This window comes from Aulonocara sp. 'chitande type north' Nkhata Bay, linkage group LG18, assembly GCF_057382095.1.
Source record: "Aulonocara sp. 'chitande type north' Nkhata Bay isolate Kocher_YH1m ecotype deep benthic linkage group LG18, A_spYH_male_GT1.1, whole genome shotgun sequence".
In the NCBI taxonomy this organism is placed as follows: Eukaryota; Metazoa; Chordata; class Actinopteri; order Cichliformes; family Cichlidae; genus Aulonocara; species Aulonocara sp. 'chitande type north' Nkhata Bay.
In genome coordinates this window covers 2,628,774-2,648,028 of record NC_141361.1, presented here as the reverse complement: position 1 = coordinate 2,648,028, position 19,255 = coordinate 2,628,774, and the positions used below count along the sequence as shown (strand labels likewise).

The window sequence follows — 19,255 nt, the reverse complement described above, 5'->3', positions numbered from 1 at the left end:
TAGCTGCAGAAAAGGCTAACATTGTTATCTTTTTACAAAAAAACAGCTGAACATGAGAGGTTTTTGGACCAATTTTGTGTTCTCCATTCTTTAAGCACCGGTTTGAGCACCGTTTAAGCACCGGCACCGTTTCAAAAGTACCGGTTTGGTACTGGTATCGGATAAAACCTAAACGATACCCATCCCTAGTAAAAACCAAGGAGGAACCTACCCGGGGGATTAATAAAGTTTTATTTTATCTAATTTACTCTAATAACTTTAATCTCAGCCAAACCGGTTTACTCACGAATAAATAAAACACTGAAAAAAGCCCAACAATAACATTTTTAGGTTGTCTAAGTGACTTATATATTACGTTTAACCTGAGTAGCGAAAGTCCACGGTGATCTGAAAATGATGTGCCGGGAGTTGTGCCGTTCTCGAGCTCTCGGCTCGCTATCGAGCTGGTGGGTAACAGACGTCTCCGAAAACGTCGAAGCACTTATGCAAATATGCGAAATCTTGATAAACCGAGCAGATATTTCAAGTTTACACGGCCACGTTCTCGCCTGAAAATATGTTAAAAGTTTATTTTGTTACCCAGAAAGATTAGTATGAGTAATTTTAAAACTTAGTAGAGGCCGCCATTGTTGGAAACTGGAGTTTGGCTGGGCTGCGCTATGAATTCTGGGATATGGTGGGCCACGAAGGACACACCCGACCCATCCTTCAAATTTGGGGAAAAGGAGGACGCATTTGTCGGCTGCATTCGGAGGAATGCAGCCTTTGGCACGTCGCTGTGACGTAATCTGTCTACAAATGCGTCCTCAGGAGGACGCAGCCCATGAATTTGGACACGAGCTTTTGGCTTCATTTTTGCACAATGGGAGGAGGCGGTGTCGCGTCGTCCATCTTTTATACAGTCATTGGTCCCGACTTTAGAAGGACGTCGTCATCCAGCGAACACAAAGGTCAAACCTGCTGCTTAGTGCGCCCCCCTGTGGTCTGATGAGTGACGCTGAAACCTTTGATTAGTTAACTGCTGTGTGGACGCTCCCACTCAGGACTTGATGATGACATGAGAGACAGACGCATCATTCTTAAAAATGTAAAAAGTTTATTTTGCCAACACAGACATCATTTCAAACACTTAATGCCATACAGTCCCTGAAACGGCAGCGCTAACATACAAAGCAAAACAAGAAGCTCAAAGTTTCCAGTCAGCCGGCCCAAAGTAAAGTCCTCCTCGGTTTCCCTCGTACCTCATCCTCCTCATCATCATCATCACAGTGGTTCTTTGGTTGGCCGATACCCGCTCTCAGCCCCTCCCCTCCCCCCGACAGTTTTGTGTTAGAGGATTTCAAACCTCAACAATGTTTCAGTCTAAGCTTAACAAATGAAAGATAAATTGAGCTGAGTGTAAAGAACATACATGAAACCACAGAGAACTATTTGAAACGGTGTGTTTGGTTAAACCAGGGGACCAAATGAGGAATTAAAGCTTTTCCACCAAAGAAACTTCAACGTACCATCAAATAATTAGAACAACTCAGCACAGTCATAAAACAAGAAAACGAGAACACTGAAAAGGCCTCAGATTTACCATCAGGCTGAAACATCTCAGCTCGATGAAACTCTTCTGTAATGTTTGAGATGGCTAAACCAGTTTTGGCTGTGACGTTTTGCACCGCTGACCTCACCTCACTGCAGACATCAACAAACTACATTTCATTAAAGTTAAGAAATAAAAGTGTGAGTTGTGCAGAGCAGGACTCCACACACGGCCGTGGTGACGGGTTGGTTTTCCTGCCTGTTGGTTTGGTTTGATAAAGATTTTGGAAACAACAGCAGCAGCGGTTCAAGACCCTAAAAACATACTAATGCTCATTTTATAAATGTGAGGGGGAAAAACATTCTCAGAAGAGGACAATAAAATCTGCCTCTCCAGGAGTTTCAGATGGTTTCCATAATGTTTGGATCTTGTTCCGCTGGTGTGAGAGGACTGGTGGAGAAAATAGATCCTCAAAATAACCACAGAGGGTTTTTTTTTCTTTGAGGAACGACAGCCGAGGAGTTCGATCAGATAAAAGCTGTCTTGGGTTCTTAAAAAAAATTGTGATGGAAAAGAGGCCAAAGTGGTGATTGAACCACCAAAACACTTAAACAGATGGACGCTGACTGATCTGTGCTGCTTTGAAGGCGACCGACTCGCATTCACGTCACTGAGCGTTACAGACGACCTGCTGAGCGCTCGCTCCGCAGGTTTGGAGATTTTAGTCGTGTGGTCGACTTTTTTAAGCCCTCTGACATCAAACTGCTGCGACCTCACTTTTGATTGTTTCTGTTTTATGAATGAGACCCAATCAGCTGCAGGCAGACCTCCAGGTTTTCCATGCGTCTGAAATTTTACCCACATGGCTGTCCATCATCATCATCATCGCCACTGGTGAACTTTCCTGTTTACTTCTGTTTCCTGCATTTACAACGTGAAGTCTAAAAGGCCAGAGTGACACTCTGTTCACTGGCTTTTCTTACTTTCCTAGCTTCTTTGTAAACTTTGCTAATGACAGAGGTGTGGATGCGACATCATCATCAGGATGCTTTTAGGCTGGAACAAACACCTCCACCAGAGGGCGCCGATATGTTTTCTGCATGTGTGACTTTCTGTAAATTTGCAATAACCAGCAAAAGAGATTTAAGACATTAAGTCAGCTGTACTACTGCTAATGCCCACCAGGTGGCCTGTAAACCACACATGACGTGAATGCGAGTCGAGTTCATATTTAACCAATTGTTCTTGGTTTATGTCCTTTTTTCCCTTTTTTTAAAAAAAATTCTTAACAACAAAAACAGCTTTTTTTCAAAATGACAGTTTAAAACAATAATCACAGAAATATTAGATAAAGGTTTGTTCAGTAGTTCTTTTGAAATTCGGACCAAACACTGTGACCTCCCTGCAGCCTTCCAGTTTCATGTCGGGTTAATTTTGCTGCAGCATGTTTTTGATCTGCTTGGAGGTAGTCTCATCGTTCAGATGTTTGGTCGTGTACCTGCAGGGGTGAAAGGGTGGAGCTCGTTTAAAGCCTGTTTGGCTGTGCTGGTGGTTTTGATGTGTTTGTGCGGCGAGTACACACCTGAGAGCGTTCAGTAAACCCTCCACGCTGCTGGGCGGCTGCTCCTTCAGCACTCGGATGCACCCTTTCATCTGAAAAGCACCAAAAACCAAACGTTGATTGATCCCTGCAGACACAGGCTGAGGTTTCATGCTCAGCAGATTCGTGGGAAACGACAACGGGGGTGATTTTCTTAAACTGTGAGGAGATCATTGCAGAAGTGTGCAGGGTTATTTGTAAAATTTTAAAAAGTTATGTGTGCTAACTTACATCTATATTGGAGGTCTTAACGAAGGCTCCAGCTGGGTGAACGTGGTCGTACAGGATGATGACGCCGACCATCACGCGGAGGCAGAATAACACGGTCTCCTCGCTCGCAAAGCGACTGCGATACTCCCTGCGCACAAACACACACAGTCATGAATCTGCTTCATGACAGAGAAACGGTGATCGTGGTGTGTTCAGGGACACGTCAGGACTTACGGTGTGTCCAGCATCACTTTACACACGCTGGCCATCGTGCTCAGGCAGTCTGTCGTGTTTTCGATCGGCACCTCTGGATGCTGAGCAACAAAAATCAGAATCAGTTTATCAAACTGTGTTTTCACAGTCGGTGCTGAGGCTGCCCTCTGCTGGTGGGTTATAAAAACAAAAACCAGCATACAGTTCTGTGTATTAAAAAAACTGCAAATAAAATAGTCCTGAAGTACACAGACTGAATCTCATACTGAGCCTCTGCAGCTTTATTCTTCTGTTTTAGCTCCTCAGCCTTTAAGCCAGCTTTCACCTGATTGGCCGGCTGTTTGAACTGTTGTAGGTGGGTGGAGGCCTCAGTATGCACTCTCACCATATGACATCATGCAGATGAACTGTGTTGGGAGCAGTTTGCAGCTCGTACACAGACCTCGTTATTAGAGAATGAGATCATGTGTAATGTGAGCATCCAGGAACAGGAGACTCAGACAGGAAGTAGAGAAAAGTTCCCTCAGGTAACATTTCAGGGCGGTACTGAAGGATGTAAAAAACCTCCAGCAGTGAAGACATAGAAACCCTGAATCAGAAGTGAAAGTGTGCAGGAACTTACATCTGAGACAAACTTCGACGTGGCGTCGCTTAGCGTCTTCAGCATCGGCGTGGCGCTGGCGTAAAACAGAGACATCCGATTGGCCAGCTCGTTGTTGACTTCACTGCCTGCTTCAGACTGAAAAAGTGGCAGTTTGTAAGTTTATAAAGTGAATTTAAATCAATGTAGACGTGAGATTTGTAAGTTTGCAGAGACCTGTGAGGTGAAGCTTCTGTTCTCTGAGACATTTACAGCCTGGGCTGCAGCCATCTTTTATATACAGGCCGTCATTTTACAGCATTCATGTGGTTTTTTATTCTCGTTCAATCATTGCGACATATTTTAGATTTTCAGATGCATTTTGGAGCTGTTTGCTTACAGACAGGTTGTTGATTCGCATGCGGCTGATGGTGCGACGGTAGTAGCTGAAGTCATTCTGGATGGCGGGGTTGGTCATCTGGAGCAATCAGAAAAGGAGATGAAGAACATGAAGAGGAGGATGAGCAGTGAATAACAGAGACGAAGAGCAGAGGAGGAGGAGGGGGAGCGGACCTTGAGCTCGTCGAAGCGTAGCGTGAAGTGCAGGATGTGGGCGAACTGCCGGGCCAGAGCCTGCTTCTGCTCCAGGTGCTGAGTGGGAGTGGAGCTGGAGCTGGTGAGGACGTCCAGGAGACACTGCAGGCTGGTCTCTGTGGGACGCGGTAGAAAGCACCTCTTTGATCAGGCCGAACAGTAACCTGAGCTCAGTGTGAACGTTAGCTGCTAACATCCCTGAAACGTTTCTGCATCTGTGTGTGTGTGTGTGTGTGTGTGTGTGTGTGTGTGTGTGTGTGTGTGCGTGAGTGTGTGTGTGTGTGTGTGTGTGTGTGTGTGTGTGTGTGTGTGTGTGCGTGAGTGTGTGTGTGTGTGTGTGTGTGTGCGTGAGTGTGTGTGTGTGTGTGTGGTTATGAAACCAAATACATACAGAGGAGCAGCACAAACAGAAAAAGGTTATTAAAGAAGGTTATGCTTCTTCCTGCTCCTTTTGAACATTGTTATTTATTTATGTTTGTTTTGTTTGTAATATTCAAACGTGCTGAAGCTGAAGCAGCCGTCTGTGGTTCTTACCGAGCTTCTGGGAGAACTCATAGAAGGTTTTGAGTTTTATAACCAGAGGAACGACAGCAGACCAGGCCTTCTCCTGCACGCCCTCCACACTGGGATTCTGGATCGCCTGCACACACACACACACACACACACTGTTGTTATTATTCTTTCCTGCACGTTTCTCTGCTTTTTCACGTTGGCTGTGACCCAATCAGCTGCTTCCTGTGTCACTGTTTGACAGGGAGCGGCTGTTTGCTGCAGTGATCGCCCTCTGGTGGACGGCTCTCGCCACTTCCTGCTGACGGCGTTTACATTTACGGCTCAGCGAGTGAAAAGCACGCTCGCACTGAAACATTTGTTCCTGTTTTCTCTCGGATCGCTGACAGCACAGTCTGGCTCATGAACGCAGAAACATTTTTCTTAATCATTACCTGAAATTACTCCGCGGCTTCCTTTGTGTGGTTTTCATTCCTTTTACTTTTTAAACTTTCACTCTCATACTACAGACAGTTTTACAAAGATGTAAACAATAAAAACTGAACCTCCTGAAGCGGCGTCTTCTCATTGCTTTGTTTATGACTGTTTCCTGAATCTGATCAAATTACGTTGATGTTTGTGGTCGCTTTCATCATGTGACCTGTACAGATCAATCTGCTTTATCAGAGGAAAGTCGAACTCAGAGTAGAGACCTCATCTTCCTCATAATCATCATATTTATAACTTGTATTCTCATAATTCAAATATCACAGATTCTCGGGCAGATCTGCGTCTGCCATCATCAAAGTTTGCTTTTATTGATCCTCCTCACACTGAAACATCTTTACACAGATCTGCATTTATCGACCTCTGTGACTCGTCACTGCATCCACCCTGTAAACAGTCGACTATCAAGGATGAAAATACCAAACTAAGACTGCTCACGATCTTTTTCCTGCTGGAAAGTCAAAGAGCTCCAGCAGAGGGTGCGTTTACGTCCCGACGTCAGCAACTTTTATTTTGGAACTTTGTTCATGGAAGACTGGATCTGATAAAAATCTCAAACCCAGACTGCAGCCCGAGTTTGTTTTTCCTCCTCTGTTGAAGCTTCGGTGACGAGAAACAAAAAGCTGGCGTGTCCACGGTGGCGTGAGGAACCGGAGCGCTCGAAGAGCGACCCGTACAGGCCAGCGGCGAAGCCGTAAACGCTTCATGGAGTCTGCACGCAGATTATTTTGGATGCATGTGAGATCACAGCGATATCCACAGGAAGTGGAAATCACACCAAATCTAAAAAGAGGTTTTGATGCCTGTGTGCTCCGAGCTCTCGCTCTTTCACCTGATATGCTTTTGCATCACGTTTCTTCTCACTGCTGGAAGTGAGAAATCTTTTTTCCTGCACGATAACAGGAAGAACACTGACGCCGTTTCCTGTGACATCACTCTCACGCACGGCGCTGTAATCATAACGGCCCGCGCACACGCATGTCTTCGTCTGTGTGCTCAGTCTCACCTGTCGTATCTCCTCTCCTGCCCCTTTGTACGACTGCAGGTCCTCCAGGATGACCTGAGCCTCCGTCAGTACCTGGTTCACCTTCTCCCACACGTCCGTCTCCGACTGTGAGGGCTGAGCGTCTGAAACACAAGATCAGGGTCAAAGGTCGAACTGTCTCAGGTGGACAGCTTATTTGAATGTTTCCTGACGTCACAGATCTGCACATGTGCGTCAGACTGTGGCGTTTAACCCGTTTACTAACCCAACCCGTTAACAAGAACTCGTTAATAAGATTTTTATGTGTAAAAACATGTAATAGGAACATTTTTGTTGAACTTTGGCCTGAAAACAAAAAGCAGCACGTTGTTAATGTTGGTGACCACAAACCCAGACGGGGCAGTGAAACGCTGCATCAGCAACAACGAGCTTTGATTCTGAAACACAGTCACACAAATCACTGAGCTTTTCTACACAGTCTGAATCCTTTCACTGAAGCCCCCCCACACCCACACCCACCCACCCGGTGACATAAAGAAACTCGAAAGCTTCATGTTGACAAAGACTTTCTGTATTTACTGTTTACTAAGTGAAAGGTGAGCTTAAAGAAAAGGTCTGAACAGCCTGACGTGAACACAGGTCTGTGTGTGTGTGTGTGTGTGTGTGTGTGTGTGTGTGTGTGTGTGTGTGTGTGTGTGTGTGTGTCTCACTCTCAAAGTCCAGGAAGAAGTTTCCACCGTTGTTGTCGATGTCTCTGGTTAATACCTTGATCAGGTTCCCCATGCTGTAAAAACAATCACGGCGTCAGCGAACAGATTCGGAGCTGCACACGTGCGATTCACAGAGATGCAGCCGTGCTGCAGCATGATGAAACATTCAAACCGACACACTGAAGTATTCAAACACAACGACACAGGTATCGATGCATCACTGAGATTCTTTTCAAACCAGCGCACAGCTCAGTCTGTAACATGCTGGTAAGATCTTTAGCTTCATTTTCCATTTGGTGGCAAAGGAAGAAGAAGAGGTCAAAGCTACTGGATGCTGTGCTTCAAAAGTAAGTTTAAGAGTCCTACACCCTTTAACGTGAAACACTGACGATACCTGATCCAAGCCAGGATATTGGTTCATGTTTCACATTTCCACCTGTGGTTTTTCTGTGTTTGCAGGCCTGCGTTTCCTCAGTGCGTCGAGAGTTTCACGTTCTGTCTCTCAGACTCGGAGAGGAGCCCTCCGAACTCTGTCACACCCAATCTGGGATGAATCAGAGCTTCCATTATGAAACTGCTAGAGTTCTGGTGCAGCGTGTCCCTACCAGCTTGGCTTTATTTCACAGTTTTGTAATTTATGGGGTGTTCCACAATATCTGTCAGAGCTTATGAAACCTCCAGTGTGGGGTAAGTAGAAAACTTAAGCACTGTTCAGCGGCTTTACCTGGAAACATAAACAGAAATCCTCCCGGCGTCTGAGAACTGACCCTTTAAATGGATCAGAGCTGCCTGAGTCACCAGATCAACACCAAACACAGAATGTGAGCACAGATTTAACAGTGTGAGATCAGGATTTCTTCACGTCTCTTAGATGTAGTGAGACTTTTAATTGCTTGGAAGAAACACCGGCAGAGAGCAGTGGGTGCATCTTCACCTGTTATCAGAGCTATCAGTTGGATGCTGCTACAGCCGCAGCCTTTACATGCAGCACTGAATAAGAAGACAGAACAGGATACGCGCGTTTCACGGTCAGAATAAAGACACGATGTGTTCGCACAATCGAAACCACTCACTGTGCGCACACTCACTGTAACAGAGGTGAAAACACTGATTTCACAGTGAAAATTCAGCCTCACACATTAAACTCTGATGTTCAGCAGACAGAGACGAGTCACAGAGGAAAACATGGCCGAACAAAAAGACGGTTAAATAAAGAAATGCAATTAAACCAGGAAACTGGTGAACCACTTCAGGTTGGGGTTAGCTAGAATTTTAGCCACATGCTAACCCTAAACCAAGAAAATAGAGCTGGTTATTCTTCAGATGAAGAGTCAAACAGACACTTTGGCCTCTGATGTCAGATTCCCACTTGGTAGTATGGAGGGGTGAATGTGAACGTAGCCATAAACCTATACCTGGTGGATGCTAACAGGTCTGTGCTAAAAGGAGCAGCTATGAAGATTAGCATCGATGCAAACATTCAGCAAAAGATCACTCTGGATGTTTGAGTCCACCAGGACTGAAGTCTGAGTCCGGAACAACGATCTTTATCCAGAAGAAGAAGAACACATGGCCCGACCTCAGTTCAGTTCAGTTTTATTTATACAAATACCAAATCACAACAACAGTCGCATCAAGGAGAGGAGCTTTATACTGTAAGCTAGACCCTACAATAATAACTACAGAGAAAAACCCAACAATCATATGACCCCCTATGAGCAGCACTTTGGCGACAGTGGGAAGGAAAAACTCCCTTTTAACAGGAAGAAACCTCCGGCAGAACCAGGCTCAGGGAGGGGCGGGGCCATCTGCTGTGACCAGTTGGGGCAGGGCCGGTGTCCTGCAGGTTTTAGCTCTCACCTTGGGTCAACACACCTGAATCACATGATTAGTTCGTTACCAGGCCTCTGGAGAACTTCAGGACATGGTGAGGAGCTAATTTAGCCATTTAAATCAGCTGTGTTGGATCAAGGACATCTAAAACCTGCAGGGACACCGGCCCTCGAGGCCTGGAGTTGCCCACTCCTGGGTTGGGCTGAGAGAAGGAAGACAGGATAAAGACCTCAACATCACGGAGCCAGTCTGGATTACTTAAAGCACAGGTGTCGAACTCCAGGCCTCGAGGGCCGGTGTCCTGCAGGTTTTAGATGTGGCCTTGATCCAACACAGCTGATTTAAATGCCTCCTCAACATGTCTTGAAGTTCTCCAGAGGCCTGGTAATGAACTAATCATTTGATTCAGGTGTGTTGACCCAGGATGAGCTCTAAACCCTGCAGGACACCGGCCCTCGAGGCCTGGAGTTCGACACCCCTGACTTAAAGAGACACAAGGTCAGCTATAAACTGTATATAAAAGATGCCCATGCCCACTGTGATTGACTGATTTCAGAGTCCATGACATTAACAGTAATCAGCAGGTATCTGTGCGATGCACACGTGCAGTCTATGGATGCAGCCTGCTAACCAAGCTAGTTCACCTTAGCTTGACCCTCTCGTCCAAATATGGATACTCGGGGCTTCATTAAAACCACAGCAGCAGACAAAACATCACCGCTAAGGCTTCAAAATGTGAACTCCAACCAACAATGTGTAACGCCGGCCACATCCATCCTTTATTTACAGTCTCTCACTGAGACACAAGCTAACGTGGAGTGAAATCAGTTTTTACTCCACTGCTGCTGTTTAAAAAGAAGGACGTCACTTTGTTTGTTCACTATACATCAGTCAGAGACTCTGGGACACATTTTCTGTAATTTCAGTGTTTTTAACCGTCTCACATGTCTGACAGGCCCAGCTGACAGGCAGCATTCATGCTGAGCATTCAGATTTACTGCTGCTGATGTCACACCACATGTGAAACAAGCTGCAGGTTTTGGTTCTCTGTTCAGATGAACGACATCTGATGTTCTTGTCCAGGAGCGACAGCCTCACTGGCTGCTGGAGTTTTTAGTTTGAGTATCTGCAGAGCTGCTGCACGATTTCACTGCTGTTCCTAATAAAGTGTCTGGTGAGTGCATGTCTCCATTAGGTGGAAGTGGAACCTAAATTCTACCTCAGAGGAAACACAACAAACGGACAGTGGGTGACACAGAGTGGGTTTTACTGGAGAAACGGTGCGTTTGTGTGAAATCTGCTGCAGAGGAAACTGAAGCTTTCTGTCAGACTTTAAGTTTCAGCTGCAAACCAATTCAAACTGAAAGAAAACGTTTGCTTGCGTTGCGTTTGCGGGCTGCAAGCTGAACTGGAAGCAGCGCCTGCTTGTTGAAAACAGTCAAAAGAGGAAGTGATGAAGTCTCTGAAAGTTTGGCCTAAATTTAAAAACAGAGGAAGTAACGCAGACCGAGCAGCTCGGGTCAGGTAAGAAAGACACTGGGTGAAAATAAGAAGTCCAAGCTGCACCGATAACACATACCCAAACCAAAACATCTATTCTGAGTTCGTCTTCTTCTGACAACGACAGAAAACCTCTTAATGTTTCATCAAGCTCACATTTAGCTGCAGAGGAAGTTTCCACAGCGCTCACATGAAACTCTGAGCATTTACGTGAACTGCTCCTCTAATCCTTGGCGATTTCCTCTTTATCTGCGGCACAGCTTCAGTCGCTTAAAGCCTGCCCGTGTGGTAAATGGCCTGTATTTATATAGCGCTTTTCTAGTCCCTAAGGACCCCAAAGCGCTTTACATATCCAGTCACCCACCCATTCACACACTGGTGTGCAAAGTTCAAGTTCATTTCAGCACATTCTTGTAAACTTTCTCTGCAATCACCTCTTATTATAACACCATTGAAGCCGTCTCCTGATCTACAAGTGTGACGGAGCACAAAGCAGCCGACACAGGAGAAAAACCTCACCTACACTGATGTGCTAAACCTCACATTCTCACTGAAGTCTTTCTGCAGAGTCCCAGCTGGTAAATGTACTGATCTGCTGACAGATAGACCAGAATAATACACGTGATACATTTATAAAAGTCTTTTCTTTATTTATCCTCAATCTGAGTCTGCTGCTCTGTTAATCTCTGAGAATATTCACAAGCTGTAAAGATATCCTCGATCATGTGTCGTGCTGTGCAGAAATAAATGAGATGTCAGAGTGTGAAGCTGCTTCTCTCTGCTTGGTGTCAAACTAAAGTTCCTCTTATGCTGAATGAACTGCGGCGGGTATCAGTGATTAAGTTGAATATAAAAACCAGTCAGACGTCCTGTTTTACTTCTTTAAAGTGCTAATAACGGAGTTTTCTGTTCGGTGTTTGGTCAGTTGGGAGCTAAGTGGGTGTTTAAAGCAGCTGAGCTAAAATTAACAAATCTTCCCCGCCATTAATAACTAACCCGCTGAAATGTGATGTTGTTTTAAGGAACATGTGGTTTGCAGAAAATTCTTTATGAGGAACCGTTCATCCCGACAGTTTGAAGCAGATTCGTTAGAAATGAGTGTGCGCTTCATTTTCCCCGCCAGGTCTTTACTTCAGACTCAGAGCAGGAAACTGAGCCTGTGATGTGGGGGAAACATCACTTTCTTTCAACCAACCACCAGCGCAGACGAGTCGCCGCCCAAACAAGCTGGACAGGGCGTGCCTACTGCAAGTACTGTATATAAAAGATGGAGGGCGGCGTTCTGAGTGTTGCATCCAACCAAATCTGATTAAGATCCTACACTCAGCAACACCGAAGCTCAGACTTGGTATTCTCTCAGTGCATTAACCTCACTGCAGTTACATTAGTGGTCAGATAATCTCACTAAAGCCTCCCACAACACAAACACAGTCCAGCAGTGAAGTTCAGGAACTCGGGTCAGCTGAGGTGAAGCTAAGTTTTGGTATCAGGCGGAAAAGTTTTAACATGAGAGTCTCACTGCTGGAGCCTCCAGTGGGCATTAGAGGAATTGCGGCACGTGGCACAGAAGAACCAGTCAACAAAAACAAAACTTGACATTAAGACGTTCCAAACTGACACGTTTCACAAAATTAGCAGCTTGACCCTGATGTAGACTTTGGTAATCCTGCACAGGTTTCAGGCTCCAAGTCTGTTTGGAGCAGGTGAATAAAGCTAACACGGGGCCAAAACAGCTCAAACTCTGAGAGAAACCTTTTCAGAGCATGTGGATGTGAACCACAAACAGCGAGACTGCTGGATGTTAGAGGATGGAGGAGTTATACAAGGATGGAGGCACAGAGGCTGTTTGTGCTGATGTGAGGACAGTCTGAGGCTCTGGTTTGGCCTGAGGTACCAAAAACACTCTTTTGCAGATTTTACACATTTACCATCAGAGAAAAGCATCAAACCCTTGAATCCTGACATTCAACGAGTTAAACTGAGAAAATGTTTTTCTCCTGAAAGCTTCACGACTAATTTACACTGTGCTGATAGTACCACTGTACTCGAGTATATCACTGCCTGCATTTATCTGTCAGTTACTGTTTGCCAGCACGAAGCTCTGCCACCATCAGTCCGTGCAGCAGCCACACCGAGCTGTGATCACCTGTCGGTGACTCTCAGCTGACATGAAACACAGGAGAGCAGAAATATTCAGGCAGAAGAGAACGAAATGACGACGACTCAAATGTCGAAGCATTTGCAATAAAACGCATCTGAGGTCTCAAAGTTCAGCGTCGCTGTGCACCAACTTATTTTTGCTTGGTGGTGATTCTAATTATACTTAAGTGAAACAGCTCGAACTTCCTCCAAACTCTGCTGATGTGCACATAAACCAGATTGTTCTGGTTAAAAATGTAGTTGTTTGTGTTTGCTGCGTGAGATGTTCCTCCCTGCTGGAGATTTGATCCAACATTCACTGTGAGATGGCTTCATTTAAAACGACTCAGAAAACATCATCTTACCCGCTTAAAGCAGCCGAGTTACACCAGTTGGTTTATTCAGTGTGCAGAACTGAAGTGACGTTAAAAGATATCCCAAAATAAAAGAGCTCGGCTTCAGACTACTCTAGGTCGGCACATTTTATTTCAAAATGTGCCGACCTGTGAGTTACGTCGACTTAATGTAGAGAACAACGGCTAAAGAGCTCTGAGTTAAAGACTTTACACTAAATAAAGGCCGAGTTTGTGTCTCCTCCCAGGATCGAGCGGGACATCAGTCCGTGAGGTGAAGGTGTTAACCGCTGGACCGCAGAGGCACGACAAGTCATACAAATCATGTCTAAATATTAGACACTGGTATCAACTAATGCACTTCACATCACCTAAAACCAAACACTGAGAAGTTGGCTTTACTTAAAACATCAGTAATGTCAGCGTCATTGAGTCATAGTTACTTATATTTACTTAAGTACTTAAGGGTCGAAAGTTACATCTGCTTAATATAGAATCAGTTAATATGACTTTCGTTTTTACAGCTAACGAAGAAACTCAAACACTGAATACAAGTAAACCTCAAACGTTTGTATATTTTAAGTTTAAAGCAGTTTATTAAACTTTATTTCAGGACATTTTCTAATAAAATAAACTCACTGCCTCAAAAACTGACTTAAGCTCACTTTTAGAGGTGCGAGTTAAACTAGCAGGTTAGTAAATTTAGGAGAACATAAGTTGAAGCTCATCAGCTGGGACACTTTACACAGATAAGAGAGTTTATATCGTTTCATAATCTGCAGCTGGTGTTTTGGTGAAGATCAGTGGATTGAACGTGTCTGCTGTTTGATGGTTGTCAGGTTTTACGCCCGTGTTTGATAAATGAAGCTCAAACACAGCTTTAAACAGTAAGAGTTTAACTGGATTCCATCAGGATCCATAAACAGTGATGTGCAGCTGACACGGAGCTGCTGTGCAGTAAACACGGAGTCGGCCATGATGATGCTGACAGTTTCACTCATCAGTGCGCGCTTCTCCTTTCTCCTCCGCACTTTCAGCGGAGACTCTGCTCCTCTTTCAGGGAGTCTCAGAGCTGTGAGCCCGCTTCAGGAGCTTCGTCTGCTGCGTCAAACTGTGATCACAGAGCTCCTCGCGCCGCCCGACAGTCGGGCTGACCGGAAGCAGCGCGTGCCAGCGGCTCCGGCTCTGTCTGCGTAAAAACGCGTAACCGAGCGGCTCGTTCCCCGCGGCACACACACGCCGCTTCGCCCGGAGCGCCACGGAGCTCCAGATTGGCGCTGAGGCGCATTTGAGCCGTGATCCGCGGACAGAGGCGCTGCGGCTGCAGGAAGAGGAACTTTTTACCCTGCGGAGTTTTTCTCGGAGTCTGCAGATTGCAGGACCTGACATGTCTGATCTGAGACCAGGATCCACCCAGAGCACTGGTCGCCCCCCTCCTCCCTGCAAATCCACCACCACCCTCCCTCTCCCCACAACACGGCCCCCCTCTGCCCTCCTCACCTTCACTGATAGCTGATCGATAGCTGCGGATCGATGCCGTGCGTCCGGGCTCCGGTGTGTCCGCGGTGGTCCAGGTGTCTCCCGGCGGTCCGCCTTCTCTACATGCTGCGCGAGTGTGAACCCGGAAAACAACCGCGCGGCACTCCGTTAACTATAAAAGGAGTGATTTCCTCAGGAGGAACTGAGCGAGCAGCCAATCAGCGAGCCGTGACGGCAGCAACTGCAGCTGCAACCTCACGGTCGACCGACGGAGGCAACCCGAGCTCCGGTGCAACTAAAACACAAAAGCAGAGCCTCGAGGCACGAGTCTGCGCACTGCTGCAGTCTCACAAACACCAGGCATCACCAGAAAGTAGCTCCACGGGTTTTATATCACAACCATCGTCACGGAGACGTCACAGCAGAGTTATAACAACTCCAGGCTGTCCGAAGAAATCATAAAAACATCGTTTCCGTCAGTCAGCCGCGTGTTTGTGTCTCTGCTGCGCACACGAAACACTCTGCATCCATCACTCCACAAAACTTATAAAACACACAGTAACTACAGACTCGTTTATGGCATCATGTGTTTTCATCTCTGTGCTCTGATTGGTAAATTCTTGGTCAGTATTTTATTATTTTATTCTATTTTATCTTATTTTATTCTATTGTTTTTCTTCATCTTTGCTGCTCTCAACTTTGAAATGTCCACTTCCCACGCGTGGGACTAATAAAGGTTTATCTTGTCTCAATAAGAAGTCTCATTTACAATATCACAGCTGTCCTGAATATAAGCAGGCAGCAAGACGCTGATGCTGAAATCTGTCCACAAATTTCGACTGACTGTTCGGTGTGTTTGAATCTTTAATGTGTGTTCATAGCCTGACCACGGATCCACCAATCAGAGCATAAACAGATGAAACGTAAGAAAGAACACGTTACAGAAAGTCTAGAGGAACTATATAAGCTATAAGTTCACAGCGTGGAGGTCTTGGTTGGTGGTGTCTGTGTGGCCTGTTCCCCTCCCACACTGCAGAGACGTGCTTGTTAGCTCAGCTGGTGAGCTGTGCAGGGTGTAGCTCGCCTTCTGCCTGTGACAGCTGGGATGGACTGATGGACGCTACATGTCAAAAAGCTCCACAAGAATCTAAGTTCATCTTTAAATAGCACAACAAGGCACCGTGGGCGGTGTGGTGAAGCAACTTTTTCATAATATTCCATAAACTATATTTGAAAACTATTCACTTGGTATGTTTTTGCAAATCAAAAGTTTGCATTTTTAATCATTTTCAACTGTAACGTCCGTTTTCTTTTCTTAACCACGATTCCAGTTCCAGGGTCACGATTAGCTGGAGCCTCATAGGCTGACAGCTGGGTAACACCTGGATGCTCATTTTCACCTAAATATCATATAACCACATGCTGTGTCACATGATCCACTTTAAATGACTCTCTTTGCTTTGTGTCTCATTTAGTTTTATCCTAATTTAAACCTCATCCTCCTCTCAGTCGTCTGTAGCCTCTGCAGGACTTTACACTCATTCTCCTTAAACAGCAGACATTTTGCACTGTAATGCAGAACAGTGACCACAGCTGACGGGCGATAAAGTGTCAGCACAGATGCCTTTTCTTTCAGTTTCACACAGTGACACAGAAATGTTCACACTTGTTGCCTTTTTAAAGTTTGGGGTGAGCTGGTGGACCCAGACTGAGAGGCAGAGGAGGAAGTTGCAAGCAAGAGGTGGCAGACGAGGAGGAAGAAGAGGAGCAGGATGAAGAAAAACACTGTTCGAACATGTTCTTGTTGATTAATGAGACTGAGTAGGGCAAAGAGTTCAACCCACTCAGATCCTCTGTGGTCACGATAATGAAGAAGAAAAATAGCTCATGAAAAGCAGAAAAAGCCGGAAGACTCAAGAGTGTCAATTCAGTTCTGTTCAGTTTAATTCAGCTTGATTGAATTTTATTTGTGTAACACCAAATCACAGCAGCAATTGCTTCAATGCACTTTATATTGTAAGTTAAGACTTTATAATAATAGAGAACAAGCCCCAGAGATCACATGACATCATATGAGCAAGAGTTTGGCAACAGTGGGAAGGAAAAAACCCTTTTAAAAGGAAGTAATCCCCAGCACAACACGGCTCAGGGAGGGGCGGTCATCTGCCATGACAGACATAATTCAGTACTTTGTATGTGAGGAGCAGGATTTTAAATTCTGGATTTAACAGGAAGCCAAAACAGGAGAAATATGCTCTCTCTTTCTAGTCCCTGTCAGGACTCTTGCTGCAGCATTTTGGATTAGCTGAAGGCTTTTCAGGGAGTTTTTAGGACTTCCTGATAATAATGAATTACAGTCGTCCAGCCTGGAAGTAATAAATGCATGAACTAGTTTTTCAGCGTCACTCTGAGACAGGATATTTCTAATTTTAGAGATGTTGCACAAATGGAAGAAAGCAGTCTTACATATTTGTTTAATATGTGCGTTGAAGGACATGTCCTGGTCAAAAATGACTCCAAGGTTCCTCACAGTGTTACTGGAGGCCAAGGTAATGCCATCCAGAGTAAGAATCTGGTTAGATACCATATTTCTTTTTTTTTTTTTTCTTTTTTTTTTTTTAAAATGACATCAGAAACAGCAGTATGCGACATTACGTGATGGCAGAGCTTCAGTTCATCCTTTGTCATTTTTTTTTTTTTTTTTTTTTTTTTTAATAAATAGGACAGGGGGAATGAATGAGAGAAAGAGGGGGAGAGAAAGAAAGAAAACCAAAGGGGAGAAGAGACGGTGAGAAGGGGGGGGAAGAGAGAGAGAAAAAAAAAAAGAACTCCTGGGTCACCTATATGGAGAAAAAAACAAACAAACAAAAAAAACAAACAGAGGAGACAGCAAACAACAAAGAGCAACATAATAATAGAGAAAACAAAGCACCATCACAATAAACTAGCTAGTCATAGATATCAATATTTACTAAATAATAAACGATATTGTGCAGCACGCAAGATAGACAGCGCACAGTGTGCTTTGAGGCAGCAGCCAAGAAAGCTTTAGTCCGCGTCTGTGAATACCCATGTGTACACCTGTGTGCATACCTGTGTGGATCAGCATGCTTGCATTCCAAAGGTTTCTCCATGTAATGATCTGCTAGGGAGTGTGGGGGGGCCACAGCCCCGTCCTCCAGGGTGTGAAGCGGGTATGGAGGAGATCAAAACTCCAGACATCCAGAGGCCCCCAGAACACAAGAGACCATGGAAGACCAACAGAGGGGCAGCCGCGCCACTGTTCCAGTAAGAGCTGAGGAGAGTCCCAGATGAGGGCTCACTCAGCAGCCGCGGAGCAGAAGCCAGGGGGGGTTGCAGTGACGCGCCCGTGAGCTCAGCCGGCCCCCAGCTGTGCCTGAGTGACCGAGCCCTAGGCCGAGAGGCCGGGGGCATTTAGAGATGTTGCGCAAATGGAAGAACGCAGTCTTACATATTTGTTTAATATGTGCGTTGAAGGACATGTCCTGGTCAAAAATGACTCCAAGGTTCCTCACAGTGTTACTGGAGGCCAAGGTCCAGAGTAAGAATCTGGTTAGTTACCATATTTCTAAGATTTTCAGGGCCGAGTACAATAACCTCAGTTTGATCTGAATTAAGAAGCAGAAAGTTAGTGGCCATCCAGGTCTTTATGTCTTTAAGACATTCCTGCAGTTTAACTCATTGGTGTGTGTTATCTGGCTTCATGGACAGATAGAGCTGGGTGTCATCTGCATAGCAGTGAAAATTTATGCTATGTCTTCTGATGATGCTGCCTAAGGGAAGCATGTATAATGTAAACAGAATTGGTCCTAGCACTGAACCCTGTGGAACTCCATAATTAACCTCAGTGTGTGAAGAGGACTCTCCATTTACATGCACAAACTGGAGTCTATTAGATAGATATGATACAAACCACTGCAGCGCAGTACCTGTAATACCTACAGCATGCTCTCAGTCTGTTCTCTGCTGAGTGAGTCTTCTCAGCAGTGACCCTCAGAGGCTGAAAAATAAAACACCAACACCAGCGGCTCCAGCAGGGACTTCCATGTTCAAATTTTACAGCAGAAATAAGCGTGTTCACAGCCTGATACTTTTCTTTGTCTTTATAGATCATTTTCTCCTTCATAACATCTACACAAGTGTCATAATTTTTATAACACAACTGTTTAAATTGCATTAAGGCTTAAAGTTTGTGCTTTTAGGGGTGTGTCTGTTTCCTTTTTATGATCTGAATTCTTTGCTTGATTTTAGTTGTTTGAGATTTGAGCTTGTTTCAAAGTCTGAAGAGAGCAGGTGTGAGCTTCCTCCTCACTTTTCAAATAAAAAGCTACGTTTTTCTGTTTCTAAAGATGTAAGAGTTTCAGATTCTTCTTTTATTAACTCCCAATTTTAATTGTTTAATGATTTTTCTAAATATGTCCAGTTTATTTATCCTCTATACGTCGCTTCATTAGCTTGATTTGCGAAGTCATAGTTTTACCTCAGCTCATAATTGTGCCTTCATTTTTGGA

The 19,255-nt window shown here is 45.0% G+C and overlaps 1 protein-coding gene across 1 annotated transcript; it reads right to left on the bottom strand.

The window, feature by feature from the left end:
- Positions 1-1,076: 1,076 nt before the first annotated feature.
- On the bottom strand, positions 1,077-15,000 carry LOC147307618 (CYFIP-related Rac1 interactor B-like). The gene is made up of 11 exons (XM_086271884.1): positions 14,745-15,000; positions 7,420-7,493; positions 6,731-6,852; positions 5,263-5,368; positions 4,708-4,844; positions 4,535-4,612; positions 4,177-4,293; positions 3,576-3,655; positions 3,363-3,489; positions 3,114-3,184; positions 1,077-3,029 (listed from the first exon to the last, which is right to left on the bottom strand). The coding sequence occupies exons 2-11, from the start codon at positions 7,490-7,492 to the stop codon at positions 2,960-2,962; spliced, it is 981 nt and encodes a 326-aa protein (XP_086128010.1). The 5' UTR covers position 7,493; positions 14,745-15,000; the 3' UTR covers positions 1,077-2,959.
- Between the last annotated feature and the right edge of the window lie 4,255 nt (positions 15,001-19,255).